The sequence below is a fragment of the Corticium candelabrum genome, chromosome 13 (genome assembly GCF_963422355.1).
Source record: "Corticium candelabrum chromosome 13, ooCorCand1.1, whole genome shotgun sequence".
Lineage (NCBI taxonomy): Eukaryota > Metazoa > Porifera > Homoscleromorpha > Homosclerophorida > Plakinidae > Corticium > Corticium candelabrum.
In genome coordinates, this window is record NC_085097.1 from 1415528 (window position 1) to 1430772 (window position 15245).

The 15245-nt window shown below is 41.2% G+C and overlaps 1 protein-coding gene across 1 annotated transcript; it reads left to right on the top strand.

The window, feature by feature from the left end:
- Window positions 1–690: 690 nt before the first annotated feature.
- LOC134189222 (45 kDa calcium-binding protein-like) lies at window positions 691–14436 on the top strand. Its single transcript, XM_062657463.1, has 10 exons — window positions 691–909; window positions 7320–7427; window positions 7491–7544; window positions 7605–7785; window positions 8877–9076; window positions 9293–9394; window positions 9454–9543; window positions 13924–13962; window positions 14022–14081; window positions 14143–14436. Exons 1-10 carry the CDS (start codon window positions 691–693, stop codon window positions 14230–14232), a joined length of 1143 nt encoding a protein of 380 aa, XP_062513447.1. The 3' UTR covers window positions 14233–14436.
- Window positions 14437–15245: the final 809 nt, after the last annotated feature.

A 15245-nucleotide genomic window follows, 5' to 3' on the forward strand; every position in this document is an offset into this window, starting at 1 on the left:
GGATACATTTGCATAAACCTACATGGCTATCCTAAAAAATATCTTGCCTGTTCGACGTCATCAGCACGGCACGTTCTTGCGTAGCGTCCGAGGTCTCGACTAAGCGGTTTAAATTCGGCGGAGATCCGAGGCGATTCCTGAGAAATTTGAGCGCGATTGGAAGCGGGTTCGATCGGCAAGAAATCGCGTCGTCCCGAGAGAAGTCTGAAAGACGACGACTGCCTCACTGTCGAGGTCCATCGTTTCGGCGTGCGTGAGTAAAATTCGGCGGCGCTACGACTCGCCGTTTTGGAGAAACGCTCTTCCTTGGTCACGTGTTACGCAGTAGACGGAGCGAGTCATCTAGTCGTCACATGACCTAGCCTAGCGTTCGCGCGTAGGAAAATAGAGCATAGCACAAAATGCCAAATACCTAGAAAGTGCAGTTAGCACCTAAACGTGTACAGGGTCAAAGCGTAATTGCCCGAGGCCCGGATATCCGGGCTAAGGGTATAGTAGTCTGACGTGCGACAGACCAACAACCGTATTTATACGTGTACTCGATTAGAGTGCAGATGCAAATAAAGCTATTCCGACCAATAGACGAGCAGCGGTATCATTAACAGCCACTACACCTTGACGTCATCCTAGCTTTACCTAATTACTAGGTAGTGTAACGATCACGTGATTTTAGTTTTCAAGACATCCAGGATGTGGATAACACTAGCGTTGTTGGTTACGTTGCCTCTACTAGTTGTAAGTAGTCCACTGCGTCGTCGAAAAGATGAAAGAGCCGATGTGGACGAACTACAAATACATGTGCTGCCAAGCGGTGTTCCGAAAGAAAAACAGTGGGAAGAGGCAAATGAAGATGTTTTGCCTAATCACCTAGAAGGTGTACGAATGCAGCGAGATGGAGAGTTCAACAAGGTGTAACGCATAATTTGTTACTGTACAATGAGCGCAATAATTAGCTTTGACCGTGGGCGGTGTTACGTATGTCGTCAGACATACGGGTACCGTACATAGATTCATGATTTTGGAGGAAGTTAAGTTTAGTCCTTCGGTTCGTTTCTAAATAAATTAACCGAATGATAGTCTCGGTGTTTTCATCAGAGCTGACAATGCTGGCTATTTACTGGTTGAAAAGGTTCATTCATTGTGTCCAAGTTTTGATTTTGTTGGGATTTTATGATTTGACTTTGGTTTTGTCGATTCCCGACGGGGTTTGTCGAGAATCATGATAGATCCCGTCTTGCTATCCATTAGGTCACATAATACCAGACCCACCAAAAACAAACAAACAGCCGAGATTCAGAGAAGACCACTGTTTGACTCATGCCTCTTTCACCATTTGTCACATCATGCATGCTTGTTTTACATGACAATGCTGTTAAAAGTATCACATTTTATTTTACTTTTTAGGCTTGCCTTGGAGCCCCAAACTATATGTTGCAAATAGCGCTCTGTTGCAACAGAGAATAGATTTTGAGTGATGCAGCTCTGAGCTAAACCATAGCCATACATAATTATCTTTATACATGGCTCTGCATGAGCTGAACACTAACTTGGACAGTCTGTTGATGAAGATTGGAATGGTGCCAAAGGCGGCTCAATGACAGCTGGTCAAACACCTTTTTTTTTACGACGAGTCAACTTGGAGAAAAATGTCTGTCAATGCAACAGGTATTTGAAGAAGCAATATCAAAAGTTTGGGAATCACTCACCGCTATTGAAATAAAAAATGTTTTACTCACTATCCTAATTGGTTTGATGAGTGCATTACAAACGGAGGTGGTCGCACAATATACTAAATATATGGTTGATACTTGAGATCTTACCTGCACAGTTCACGTGCGGACATCAGCGCTATCTAACAAAGAATGACCGCACCCTGCCTAGTCTTTGCCCTAAACACCTGACATGTAAAAAGACTTGACCGTCATGTCCACCTGATGCACATTGGAAATGTTTCAATAATTACGTCCGCAGCGGTACCTTACCAAGGCAACTACTTTGTAGAACTGCGTCAAGCTGCTACAGTACAGGTACTTGCTAGTGTCAGCATATTATTTATACCTGTGTTGTATCACAGTTGGAATCTTAGGGAAGACAGGAGTGCTTTGACACACTTACACCTTCCACAAGGACGAAGTTGTGAGTCTTCACATGGTGAGGCCATGCAAAAGGGTCACGTTTCAGGTCTAGTCAATGGTAGTAGGTTACACATGACAAGCAGTGTCAGTGTTTACTTGGGCATCAATCATAACACGAGAAGAGTTGCAATTTAGAAGTGATGTCAAGTGTATTTAGTGAAGCCAATATTAATAAGCGACATTATAACTCAATTGGCATAGCCAGTTGGGGAGAAACCCTAACAAGAATACTGAAGACACACAAAAAGTTAGGTTTTGTTTTAGTGTTGTTAGGCTAATTTTAAGACTTCTAGCATAGTTAAACAGAGGTCTGGGTATCTGGGTCTAAAATTATGGTATCAAATGGATTGGCTACTTTCTGGCACCAAGTTTGGTGCACCAACCTTCCATTCATTAGCCATGTTAGGTACGTGACAGTTTAATTAAATTGTTTGTGGGTTTTCAGTTTGCATTCAGCCGGTTCTTTGAGGTAGTCAAATCTGTCTAGCACTTCTATGTTTAGTGTTTGAGCAACTCGTGGAAGAAATCTAATCTCAAATTGACAGATCCCACTTTGTTCCAGAGACACAGAGTGTAGTTATCTATCTTTAAGCAATGGATACCTGTCAATGGTGAGCAGTCTGATGAGTCTACGATATACAGACATGGGCATAATTATGGAGCCACCCTGAGCATGTGACCCAGATTAAGAAGTTATTAGACTTTCTCAGACAGTCCAAGTGCATGCATCTACAGTGACAGCTGCACTTTGTAGTAAATTAGAACAAGTCATAATGGTGAGGTAATGGCTCTGATTGTGCCATCCACATGTCTGAGATTGCAGGAGATGTGTGATCTGTTGAGACACATGACTGCTTCTTGCTGTCAGTTCAATCAGTAAATTTGAAAGTTAATAATCAAAATCATTTTCAAAAAGCTTCTAAACAATAAAATGACTTTGTTTATTTTAGAAGACATACTCAAAGATTAAATAGAGGCTATACGTTTCAGTTTACTTGCATATTCTGAGTCAATTCTCATCTGCTCTTGTGACGTCACAACATGAACGGTCTAGACCAGCAATTGAGACTAAAATTCGTTAGTCACTGTTCTGCATTGCTGAAACTTGTTCTGCAGTGCTAATGTCCTATCCAGTCCTTTCTGTCACAGTCCAGTTAGCAAAGATTGCTGACGGAGTGACTTTAGGTTTGCAACAATGTACAGAAATATGGCGACTGTTATAGAGAAATCAGCTGTTTTGATTGAGTGCTAAGCAATTTCTAGCGGGGAAATGGTCAGCTGTCTTCTCAAATCACCTGTGCTTTCTCTCAATTTGCATTCAGCTGATTTTTTCAGTATCTCACGGTTGTGTTCTATTGTGTAAATGCCAAGCGCTCGCCAACTAAGCCCACGTTCTAGAGGCAAGATCAAAGGTCTCCATCAGACAGGCTTGTCTCATCGTGAAATTGCCAGATTGGTAGGAAAGTCTCGTGGGGCAGTACAGAAGTGCGTGAAACGATGGGAAGAAGGCAGTAGTGATTACATCAAGCGATCTGGAAGGGAAAGATCAACGTCAGCTAGGGAGGATCGTTTACTCGAACGACTTGCACTTACTGACAGAAAGGCGACGACGAGACGGTTGCAAGGTAGACTTTCAGCGGCATGTGGGAAGTCATTGTCCCGAAGAACCATCACTCGCCGTCTCAAGGAAAAGGAATTTGTGCTCGCCGTCCACGCAAGAAGCCGCAGTTGAATCGTGAACATCAGCGATGTCGACGTGCGTGGGCGGTCACCCATCGTGGCTGGACGTTGGAGGACTGGAAATGTGTTGTCTTTTCCGATGAAAATCAGCATCGGAAGTGATGGCTGCCTGTATGTGTGGCGGAGAAAAGGGGAGGAATTTAGCGCAGAATGTTGTCAGCCAGTAGTGCAGCATCCAACGAGCATTATGCTATGGGGTTGCATCAGCTTTCAAGGTGTAGGCTCTTTTCATCGCATACGAGGCCGTCTGAATTCAGAAGACTACCAACAGATCCTGGGTGATGTCATGCTGCCAGATGCTCGTCGTTTAGTCGGTGAAGATTTTATCTTCCAGCAAGACAACGCGACAATTCACACCTTGCGCTCAACCAGGCAATGGCTGCGGGACAACGAGGTTACTGTCTTGGACTGGCCTGCTAAGTCACCAGATGCAAACCCCATTGAAAATCTATGGCATGTTCTGAAGGTTCGGGCAAATGAAAAACATCCTGAAACCGAACAAGAGTTGTGGGAGGCAGTGCAGATGGCTTGGCGCGAAATACCCCAGGGATTCATTAACAACCTGATAGAGAGTGTCCCAAGACGAATTGAGGCTATAGGACGAGCAAGAGGAGGAGCAACCAAGTATTGAGAATCTAGCGGAGTGTGTGTGTGGGTTATTTGGAGTGTGTGTGTGACCCGTTGAACTAAACCGGTTTTTTTAAAAGCCACAAATTTCTTCAAAGAGAGCGAAATCCTGACATGGTAATGCATGGGGGTGGTGGTTAGTCTGGTCATCCCTTAATCGTTTTGTTGCTACGGGTTGTCAAAGCGTCCAATCAAAACAATATCAGTACTCAATTAGCATGATTTGATGTAGAATCAGATGCAGCTTTAGGCGGGTCAGCAGGTATATTCATAAATCTGCAATGTTCTGTTGATTTTCCTGCCTCAGCTGATATGAGGGGTGGCTCCATAATTATGCCCATGTCTGTAGGATGAAGTGGCTGGCCAAAATATGTGTAATAAGAACTCAGTTGGTACACTTTATAGTGATGGTTCTCACATGATGACTCGGTTGCTAAGACTGGTAGGTCACTGTATAAGGAGGGATTCACACGTGAGACAACGTGATCAATTTGAGTGACCTGGTTCCATGAGACAAACAGAAGTGATGTGTTGCACTTTCTCACAACACGAAGTTACCGGACTTGGTCAAGCTGATTTTGGTAAACCACATCTATACTAGCAGTGGCGTAACCAGGCCTACTTGGAGAGGGCTGCGCACTCAGTAAACTGCTGGCCCACCCACTTTAAACCAACCACGCCTACAATGTGGCGGGTAAACCAGCCAACGATACTTTTCTAGCCATTCTATTTGAAACCTTCTACGACATCCCTTTTTACCTGGATCGACACGCACAGGGAAGTTGTAACCCTTGTCAGGAACAAAATGGTTGTTGAGCAACTGCAGCTTAGCTTCGGAGGACAAACCAGATGGATGCACTGACCATGAACAAAAGTCTACATTAAAAAAGAATCTCCCATGTCTTCAAACGTACTTGCTGCAGAAGAAGCCTGGCATGACGATGGATTGCAGTCTAGAGTTGCCGTAGACATCTCATCAGCTGCTGCATCACCTTTGGTGTGGAAGCCATGGCCACAGTCTTCAATACTGCCCTCTATCTCTTCTGGACAGCACTGTGCTTTGCTGAAGGTGCTCATAATAGATTGCTGCCTTCTGAATTTTGCTTTGGATCGCCTCATCACTTCTGTCAGGTCAACGTCCGGGTTAGATCTGCGATATCCGGGAGCTGTCATCAAAATCCGTAAGGCAAAGCACTTCTCACAAGGGTTTCTATAAGTACGCGCATAGGTCGTCACTTCAACTAAGCAAGTGCAAGCAGTATTCTAATTGAAGAAAAAACTCCTGTAAACTAGCCTTTACGCGACCTCCGTTCTAGATTCAGGAAGTTCAAGAACTCACGTGCTCAATCTGGAGGGGTGCACGTGCCCCTTGCACCCCACAGGAGTTACGCGCCTGTACTAGCATGCAGCAAAAGCACGGGAATGCAGTAGTTATGAAAGCATAGATTTAGCCAATTTTTATGTTTTACAAACTTAAAGATGTGTGTAAAATTTTAACTGAGCACAGCACATTGGAGTTTGAGGTTGATCAGGACAGTGATCTTTTAATATTGGTTTGTATAGGTCTATCTCACCTATAGAGACAGCGTGGATCTACTTGTTTGTAGGTTAAGTCAATCAGTGCTTTGTAAATTTAAGTTTATTTGAAGAATAGGGTATGTGAGAATTATATTAATTGAGTTTGTTGTTGCTGGTAATGCACTCTCAATCTGTTTATGGTAAAACCGGCTTGCAAGTGTCAATAAAACTAAATCTGAAGCAAACTACGTGTATGTGCAGATATGAGCATGCCACGTGTGGCAGAAATTTGATACATTACTAAACTGGCATGAGATAGGCAGTGTTCACACTGCTAGTTACAGGGTAGTTATCCAACCAGGGTCTAGTAACTAAACTACAGTGTGAACACCAGCCGTGGTTAATGCATAGTTATAGCATTGTTATAGCATAGTTATCGAACTAAGCTTGTGACCTTGGTTAAAGCATAGTTACAGTAGTTGCACATGCGTAGTAGGCCTAGATGATTAGTCTCGCGTAGCGTGGAAGGATCTGGATAAGCGAGACTACTAGATGATGTCTAGTCATAACTCCCGTCAGTCTGCTTTTGAAATGATGCATTTTATCAGACATACTATCGTGCATAACGAACTTCCGTTTGTGTGCATCCCACTTCTGAATACTAGAGTAATAGCCATGTTCACGCTAGCGTGAACAACCGTCTAATTAACTATACCGTAGTTACCAAACTACGAATATAACTATAGTTGCACAGCTATGCTATTACTATAGCAGTGTGAACACGGCCAGAGGCAGTTTTAATTAGCACAAACTTTTTGATCTTTGAAATGTCTTAAGGGAGAGCAACGTTTGTACTGTTTGTGAATTTATTAGTGTGTGCCAGTGAATTTGGGTTGACTTTGGGTACATTGTTGAGGGATAGTGCAATTCTGACTAAATGTTTTTAGTTACGTAGTTTTGATGGTGTGGTACAAAGTAAGAGTTAGTAGCTTATAACATTTTATTATGTACAAAATCATACACCCGTGTACCATTTTAATGTATACAAATTACTCAGGGATATTTCTATGCTTTCTTGATTGTATTAGCGAGGTTTATGTTACCAGTGGGGCATGTGATAAGGAGTCATGAGCTATATCTACTCGTTACATAATGTATCGTAACGTTTGAAACTTTTGGTTATGAACATTGTCTTAGTGACAATATCCAAGTAAGAACCAGCACTTTTCACTTGTCATTTGTCATTCTCGTGTTGATGTTGTTGCATGCGTCTGAAAGTTGATAAACATCTCTATCTAGGAGTTTGACCGTGAAGCATTTCTTGGTTTACAAAAGAAAGAGTTTAATGGTGTGACTGAAGACCAAGGTCAGGAGAAACTAAGAAAGATATTTGAAGTAGCTGACCAGGTTAGAGAGATACACCAGCACAACTAATTACATAATGCATGTAACATAAGTCTTTACCTACAGGATGGAGACATGCTTCTTAGCCAAACAGAGCTGAAGGATTGGATACAAAACAAGGTTTGTTACACTTCAGAAGAAGATATCTACCTCTGTTTTATTAACCGTGTAAATTCTTAGATTTTAGAATATTTTCGACGGTCACATAATGACAACAACCAAAGATTTCATGAAATGGATGCTAACAATGACAGACGAATTACATGGGATGAATACGTGGCTCAACTGCATGTGCCTGAAGGGACTAATCGTAAAGTTTTACTGAAAGCTGCCGAGTTTCACAGGCCACATTCTCGAGACAGTAAGATATTCAAGGAATTTTTTCGACCTAGCAGACAGACAACTGAATTTGACATTAACAAGAGAAAGTGATTAATGAGGGGTGATTGAGTAGATGTTGTAATTGTAACACTAGGACACTTTAACCAGTGTTTTTACTTCAAACAAGGCAATGAGTTTGTTCACCATCTTTTCAGTGGATTAACCAGCTCTGGAAGAAACAGTGTAGACAAACGAAGCTTGTAATAAAAAGAAAGTGGACAACTGAGATGCTGCTGACTTGGTGTAGTGAATTAATTGTGATTCATTTATTTCTCAGTGTGGGCATTGTGTGAACTTTGTTATATTTGCCTTCTACGTACACTTTATCATGACATCTGAAATGATAGTGTTTGTTTCTAGTATTTTAGATGTACAAAGAAGGCCAATTGCCACCATATAACTAAACTTTGAAAATAAGTGTTACAATTTCCTGTAGCATTGAAATCTATAGTGCACAAAATGAGTTTATGCTGGAACAGCAAATGAGAAGTTTCATTTCTTCTTGTTAACTGATGCAATTACTTTTCATTCAATGTGTATACTATAGTATGCTACAGTATGTGGTAGTTTTTAGAACTAGACTTTGTCTTCTTGATATAATCTTGCAATTGGGAATTTGCTGGTTTTGTGTCATGTGGCCATCATGAATGTGTCAAATACTGCAGTTATGAAATGTTAAAAGAAAGAATATCTAACTCTTTCTATTGTTTGTAGTATGTGCTGGAAAATTTACAGTTGCATACAGTGTCAGTCGTGCAAGTTGTGGTAGTGTGCATGTCAGCTACAGGCTGTTTTGTGCTATTTAAGTGGCTGTCCTTGGACTAGATGTATTGTATTCTACTGTAGTATAAATGTATTAACATATAATAGACTTTCTTGTTTGTGACTCTGAATCACTGCTGTAAATTCTTTAAATTTTTATGAGAAGTATGATAATTCAACCAGTTGCAGAATTTATTGTGAAATCAATGTATTATTGTAGGGTGATGTATAGTACACCAAAAATACCTTACCTTAGATCACTAATGTCTTTTGTTGAAATGTTTTCTATTCTGTCTTTGCTATTTTTAGGGGATCATGTTGGTAACAACACAGAAAGTCCTAATGGTGAGGAGAGAAACCTGCATGATTTGTCAGATGAGGAACAGGTAGCTAGTGAATTTCTAAGTCGTGATCAAGACACTTGGGAGATGGCAGATCAAAATCGTGATGGAGAATTGCAGGAAGAAGAATTCCTATCTTTTCAACATCCTGAGCAAAACAGAAAAACAGTATTTATTGCAATGTTGTGTGGAGGACTGTGTGTGTGTGTGTGTGTGTGTGTGTGTGTGTGTGTGTGTGTGTGTGTGTGTGTGTGTGTGCATGAGTGTGTGCATGTGTGTGCATGTGTGTGTGCGTGTGTGTGGGGGCATGCGTTTGCGTATGCATGTACGCATATATGTAGGCACGTAGGCATGCATTTTTGCTGCAAGGTTTGTGTTTTACAGCTACAAGGGTTTGTGTCTGATGTCATTGAAAGTATGGACAAGAATAATGATAGACTGCTGACATTGCAAGAGTACACAGGATTGGACACTCCCAAAGATCAGGTGAAGTAATTGCCTTGTCGCACTAACTTGTTTTGATATGGTAAAGTTATGGATTTCAGTGGAGTAAAGAAGATGAAGATTTCTTCAGAAATAGGGAGGAAGAGTTTAGAGATATGGTGGACAGCAATGCAGATGGAATAGTGGATAAGGTTTGTTGGTACTTGTTGTAATTCAATGTGTGTGTGGGGGGGGGGGGCGTCTGTAGCTCAGTTGGTTAGAGGGTTGCGTTTGGAGAATGGAACATCCGGGATGTTACGGTCTTTGGTTTGCGGACGAGTACAGATGTAATTTCCTTCCGTAAGAAATTCACACACAATTGCCTCTCTCGACTCGGGAGTATAAATGAGTACCTGGTCTTTGACTGGGGGTGGACTAGACCGCTGGCTTAGCAGAACATCACGCAGTATATACGGGTACGTGTGGATTTGAGGTCCAGTCCTGTGGCTGCTCCAAAGTCAGTGCCCTTTGATGCTCTGGCCATGCATCAAGGGGTTTGTCAACGCGGCCTAAACTTTGAGTAGTGTCGGAGTGCCTAGCTAGAAATAGGCAGGGGTTGCTATTTTTGGAACTTTCCGAAGGGCATATCCATTTGTGTGTGTGTGTGTGTGTGTGTGTGTGTGTGTGTGTGTGTGTGTGTGTGTGTGTGTGTGTGTGTGTGTGTGTGTGTGTGTGTGTGTGTGTTACAAGAAGACGGAGCTTTTAGTTGTCTTACCTGAAGATGTTGCCCATCCTCCATCTCCCATTGTTCTTTGTTCTGACTGTGATCCCATTGAGGTTGTACCATTTTTTCAGTACCTTGCAAGTTTTGTCTCTAACAATTTACACTTTGGACGGTGAAATATCAACATGGATCACCATAGCATCTCAGTCATATGGGTCTCTTAACCACATTCTTTGGCACCAGAGAAAGATCAACTTTCCACCAAGTTGAGCGTGAGCGCCTTTGTCTCAGTAGTTCTTTCCTCTCTTTTGTATGGTCTGGAAGCAACTGTAGTTTTGGAGCCTGAGGTATGTCGTCTTCAGAGGTTTGTGATGCGATGTCTCTTCTCCATCCTTGGTGTGTCGTTATGGGATGGGATCAGAGACATACGATCGCCCACCTGCAGAGAATCTTTGCTATGCTGACTCAGAGGCGTCTTTGACTATCGGGTCACATCTTGCGCATGGATGACTGTTGTCTACCGAGGAAGCTTTTGGTGCATACGCCATCCCAAGGAAGTTGCTCAGATGGAGGCCTGAGAATATGATGGAATGACTTGGTCCTGAGAGATTTGAGGGATTGCAAACTTGAGAAGGTTTGGAGGATACAAGCACGAGATTGAAATATGTGGAGGAAAGAATCTGGACCACCACACGAGAAGTGAATTTCAAGAAAGAAGAAAAAGAGAAACTTCAAGGATGAGCAGAAATGGTGACATGAAACAAGGCAAACAACATCGAAGTTTGATCTACATTGCTGTTTTGATGGTTGTGTCTTCATTGCTGTAAATCATGTTGGCCTTGTAAACCATCAAAGGCAGAAACATGGTCAGTCTCAAGCTGGCCAATGTCAGTATTGCCACGAAACTTTCCTTCAAAAAGGCCTCCACAACCACGAGCATTTTTGCTGTCAGAGAATTTCCATTTCCCAAAATAGTCTGTGGTGACCTTGGCCTGCACTGTTCCTTATAGTAATCTGAATCTGAAAAGCCCTCTAAAACGTGACCTTGTTGCACCCCTCGTTCGACTTTAGTTCTTTGCTTCTATAATGTTGGTAGACTCATATTGAAGAGAAATACGAATGTTGCCTTTTAAAATTTTTGTCCCAAGTTTTGAGAGTTTGGAGACTTATTCAATTGCACGCTTAGGATCCGTACTGCGAGTCCGTGTTGCGCGTGTAGTAGTGATTCTTTTCAGTGTTCATCGCGTGATAGACAGTAGTTCGTGTAACAAATATAATATCTAATTAGTAAGTTCCATGAGAAACGTGAAGCGACGTCAGCCTGATGTAGGAAATTACTTAACCGGTAAGTTCTGACATGTAATCCTTACTCTGAGGCCATGTTGCGCGGTAGTAACGATTCTTTTCCGTTTTCATCGCATGGTAGACAGTTGTCAAAATGTAATATGTAATTACTAAGTTTGATTAGGAACGTGAAGTGACATTAGGAAATCACTACTTTGGTATGTTCCACAACACTGACGTAATGAAAACGTCTAGAGAGTACTTTTAGTGGAAGTACGTGGGAATGTCAGATGCAAGCACAGAACAAATAGGTTATTAAGAATGATGTAATGGAAGCGTTTATGGACTGGATCCAATGTACATAGTAGCGTCATGCAGATTTACTGATTGAAAACGCATGCCTCAGCATCTAGAAATGAGCTCATTTACGTAACTAGACAGACTGAAAGAGTACAGCTGTAGCGTCCTATGTATAGTAATGGAAGTTCACTCAACATTTTAGGTTATATTGGAACTGATGTCACTAGAAATACTTTCAAAATAGTATGGATACACCTAGTAACCTAGTGTTAAGTTCCGAGTTTGCATCAAGCTTTTCAAAATGCCATGCAGCTTTACGTGACAAGTGCATGGAACGCAATGCTGGAGGTATGTAGTAGTCGGATAACATTTGTGAATTGGAGTCTACATAAGAAGAAGTGGACACTTGATTGCCGCTTTGTGCAAGGCATGCTGCGAACAAGTTGGATGCCTCTACTCGACACAGATGTTGCCATTATAGGGTGCACTCTTGCCTCACAGTTTCCTTGTACGATAATATTTCGAACAAGCCCAAAACAGCGAGTTCATTTTATCGATTTGTCCGCAATGTTTCTCATTGTAGGTCCATGCAGTTTCCCAAGCTTTCGTTGTTTTGTATGCATTTACTGGATGTGATTCTACCAGTTCATTTGCAGGTTGCAGTAAGATTAAGGGAAGACCCAAATGCATGTTTCGGCTATATGGCAATTGAATGTTCATTATGTTAGGAGAAAGTTATGAAATTGATGAAAACCATTTTGGCATATGGAAAAATTTTGTACTTTGTAAAGAAAGCCTAGGTTGTGTGACATTTAGTAACAGCGTTAGATATCAAATGTTTTGTGCAAACAACAGCCGTATCAATCAGTTGCCTCTGTGTCGTGATTCTCTGTGACTCTATAGCTATATCCGTTGTGCAAATAACCAAGTGGCAGTCTGAAAGCGTTGTCCCAAAATTCTGACTCCTGTTGGTCATGGATGGAAATTTGTTTCTGAAGATCTGACATCATCAGCTATCTATGCAATGGTCAGATCAGTTGTCGGCTCTTGAAGCGCTAATGGAATTCATTTCAAGTTCTTGCAGCAGTGACCTATTGCACTCTGGGCACTGCTCCTGTTAAGGCAATGGACGTTTCCAGTGCAATGACGCTTCTAGTACGTGTTCCGAAACTATTGGTTGTAACAAACAGGCAGACTGTGAAATATGCGATACCGATGCTGTAAAGCAGCGATGATGACTCGATCATGATGAAATTTTCTTTTAGTGTTAGACATTCTAAAGTTAGGATTGTTGAAATGTAGCTCTTCTTAGTAGATTAGTAAAACTGTAAAGTCAATTAGAACAATACTATTCTGCTGATCACAACAGCTGCCTGCTGTCAACTACCATCAAGCCACTAGACTATTAAAGTGTTTAATTTTCAGATGATTTTCACTGCACATATAACAAATCAGGTACAGTAGAATACGTAGAGATGTTGCAATGTATGGTTTTCTGTAAAAGAAATTGTTAAATTACACAGAAAAGGTGTGTATGTTGTGTGGTTGCCATGTAAACGAGCTCTGCTTGTTTTTCCACTTTGGACACTTTAATCAAAGGGCAACATTCTGATTTGCAATAAGCACCTTTTAGTTAGTACAAATCCACTGAAAGATAAAAGTTGGACGAGGGATGCAATGACATGTCACAATTCTGGAGTTAGATCATAGACTATTATTGGAATGAATGCAATGAAAGGAAGGATGTGTGTGTGTGTGTGTGTGTGTGTGTGTGTGTGTGTGTGTGTGTGTGTGCATGCATGTGTGTGTGTGTGTGTGTGTGTGTGTGTGTGTGTGTGTGTGTGTGTGTGTGTGCGCGTGCATGTGTGTGTGTGTGTGTGTGTGTGTGTGTGTGTGTGTGCGTGCATGCGCGCGCGTGTGTGTGTGTGTGTGTGTGTGTGTGTGTGTGTGTGTGTGTGTGTGTGTGTGTGTGTGTGAACATACATTACTTGCATGCATCATGCCTAGCGATACCCATGAATGCATTTTGTGGGTTGTAGTAGTTTTGTGTCTGGTTTTGTTTGTCTTGTTGTGTTTCTGTGTTTGTGTGTTTTGGTTTGTTATCTGTCTGCCCATCAGTCCAACTGTTTTGTATGTGCTGGCCTTCGTTTCTGTGACGGTGTTCCTGCCAGTACATTAATTTGATGTTACTGTTGTGTGCGGTAAACTCTGCAGTGAGTTAGGTTGCTGTGCGAATACCTGATTTGTATCTATTATGTAGTTATTATTATTATTATTTTGGCAGGATGAAATGGAGGCACATTTAGACCCACGAAGTGAACAGGTAATATGATTTCCAACTCACGCAGCCTAGGTATTCAACATTGTTTTATTTTTGTACAGCATGCAATGAATGAAGCACTGCATTTGATAACAATGGCAGACACGAACCAAGACAAGAAAGTAGAATGACAGTTGCTTTGATGGAAATATTGGTTTATTGACTGATATCTTTGATATTCAGCTTTCTCTTGAAGAAGTAATTGATAACTATGAAGTCTTTGTTGGCAGTCCGATGGTCAATGTAAGTCGGTCATTCCATGATGAGTTCTAAAGTGCATCATTTCAATGAGGCAGGAGATATGGTTCATTATACTGATTAGAGTAACGTTAGTCTAAACAGAATGGGCAACTTTCAATAATACATATAGATTTTTCTATTCATGGACCTCTGTTGCATCAATATTTGAGTCAAGCAGGCTTGGTGTTTGTTACAATTTGGTGTGGACCGATTGAATTTGAGACAATGTGCACTATCGATGAGATACATACTGTATACGTTGCGGTAGTCATAATTTTTGGTGTTGATTATGTAATCATATACAGATGTCATTCGGCTGTGTTGTTGAAATGGTAAGTATCTTTTATCTTCTCTTAATGGTAATTAGGCTTGTTGTTGCATAATATAGCGTTCATTATGAGTAATGCACTAATTTCATTAAATTTAATGACAACACTTGCCTAGCTAGATGTGTACTAGCTAAGTGTTGTACTGTAGTTGTCAGATTCAAACTATGGGAGTTCAGGAACAGTATTCTAAAATCAGTAAACAAGCTTTAATAGGTTTTGTGCATTGAGTCAGAGAATGTTTCTCTTTGTGCCACTGATATAGACTGCCTATGGTACATATTGATATCTGTATACCGTGACATTCATAGTTGCATAGGCGGATAGAGGGGTCCTGGGGTCAGGACCCCTTCTCTTCAACGAAACGCCCACCATAGCCGTCACATGTTGTTTATAATGTGTTATTAATTAAGTAAAAAAAGTTTGATGGAGGGTTAACTTGTTCAATTCTAGACTTATATATGCCTATAATTATCTAATAAATATGGTAGGAAATTAACCCTAATAGAGATTGAAGTGATTTTGCTGGTTCCATAGTTCGTATAGAGATTTGGGCGTGACTAATTACACTTGGACCCCTCTTTCAAAAAACTTCATCCGCAGTAGAGTTGTATGGGTGTCTAATTAATTCCATGGCCAAAATGTTCAGCTGAATGTTCCTCTTGATGTTCTATCATGTTAGAACTAAAATCAAGATCATTTAGTGAATATATTTGGAAA

Bases quoted from the DNA above. Each gene is read 5' to 3' on its own strand.
- LOC134189222 (XM_062657463.1), top strand. From the start codon at position 691: ATGTGGATAACACTAGCGTTGTTGGTTACGTTGCCTCTACTAGTTGTA. The intron at 910-7,319 runs GTGTAACGCATA...ATCTCTATCTAG, and splicing joins GAGATGGAGAGTTCAACAAG to GAGTTTGACCGTGAAGCATT. The intron at 9,544-13,923 runs GTTTGTTGGTAC...TTATTTTGGCAG, and splicing joins CAGATGGAATAGTGGATAAG to GATGAAATGGAGGCACATTT.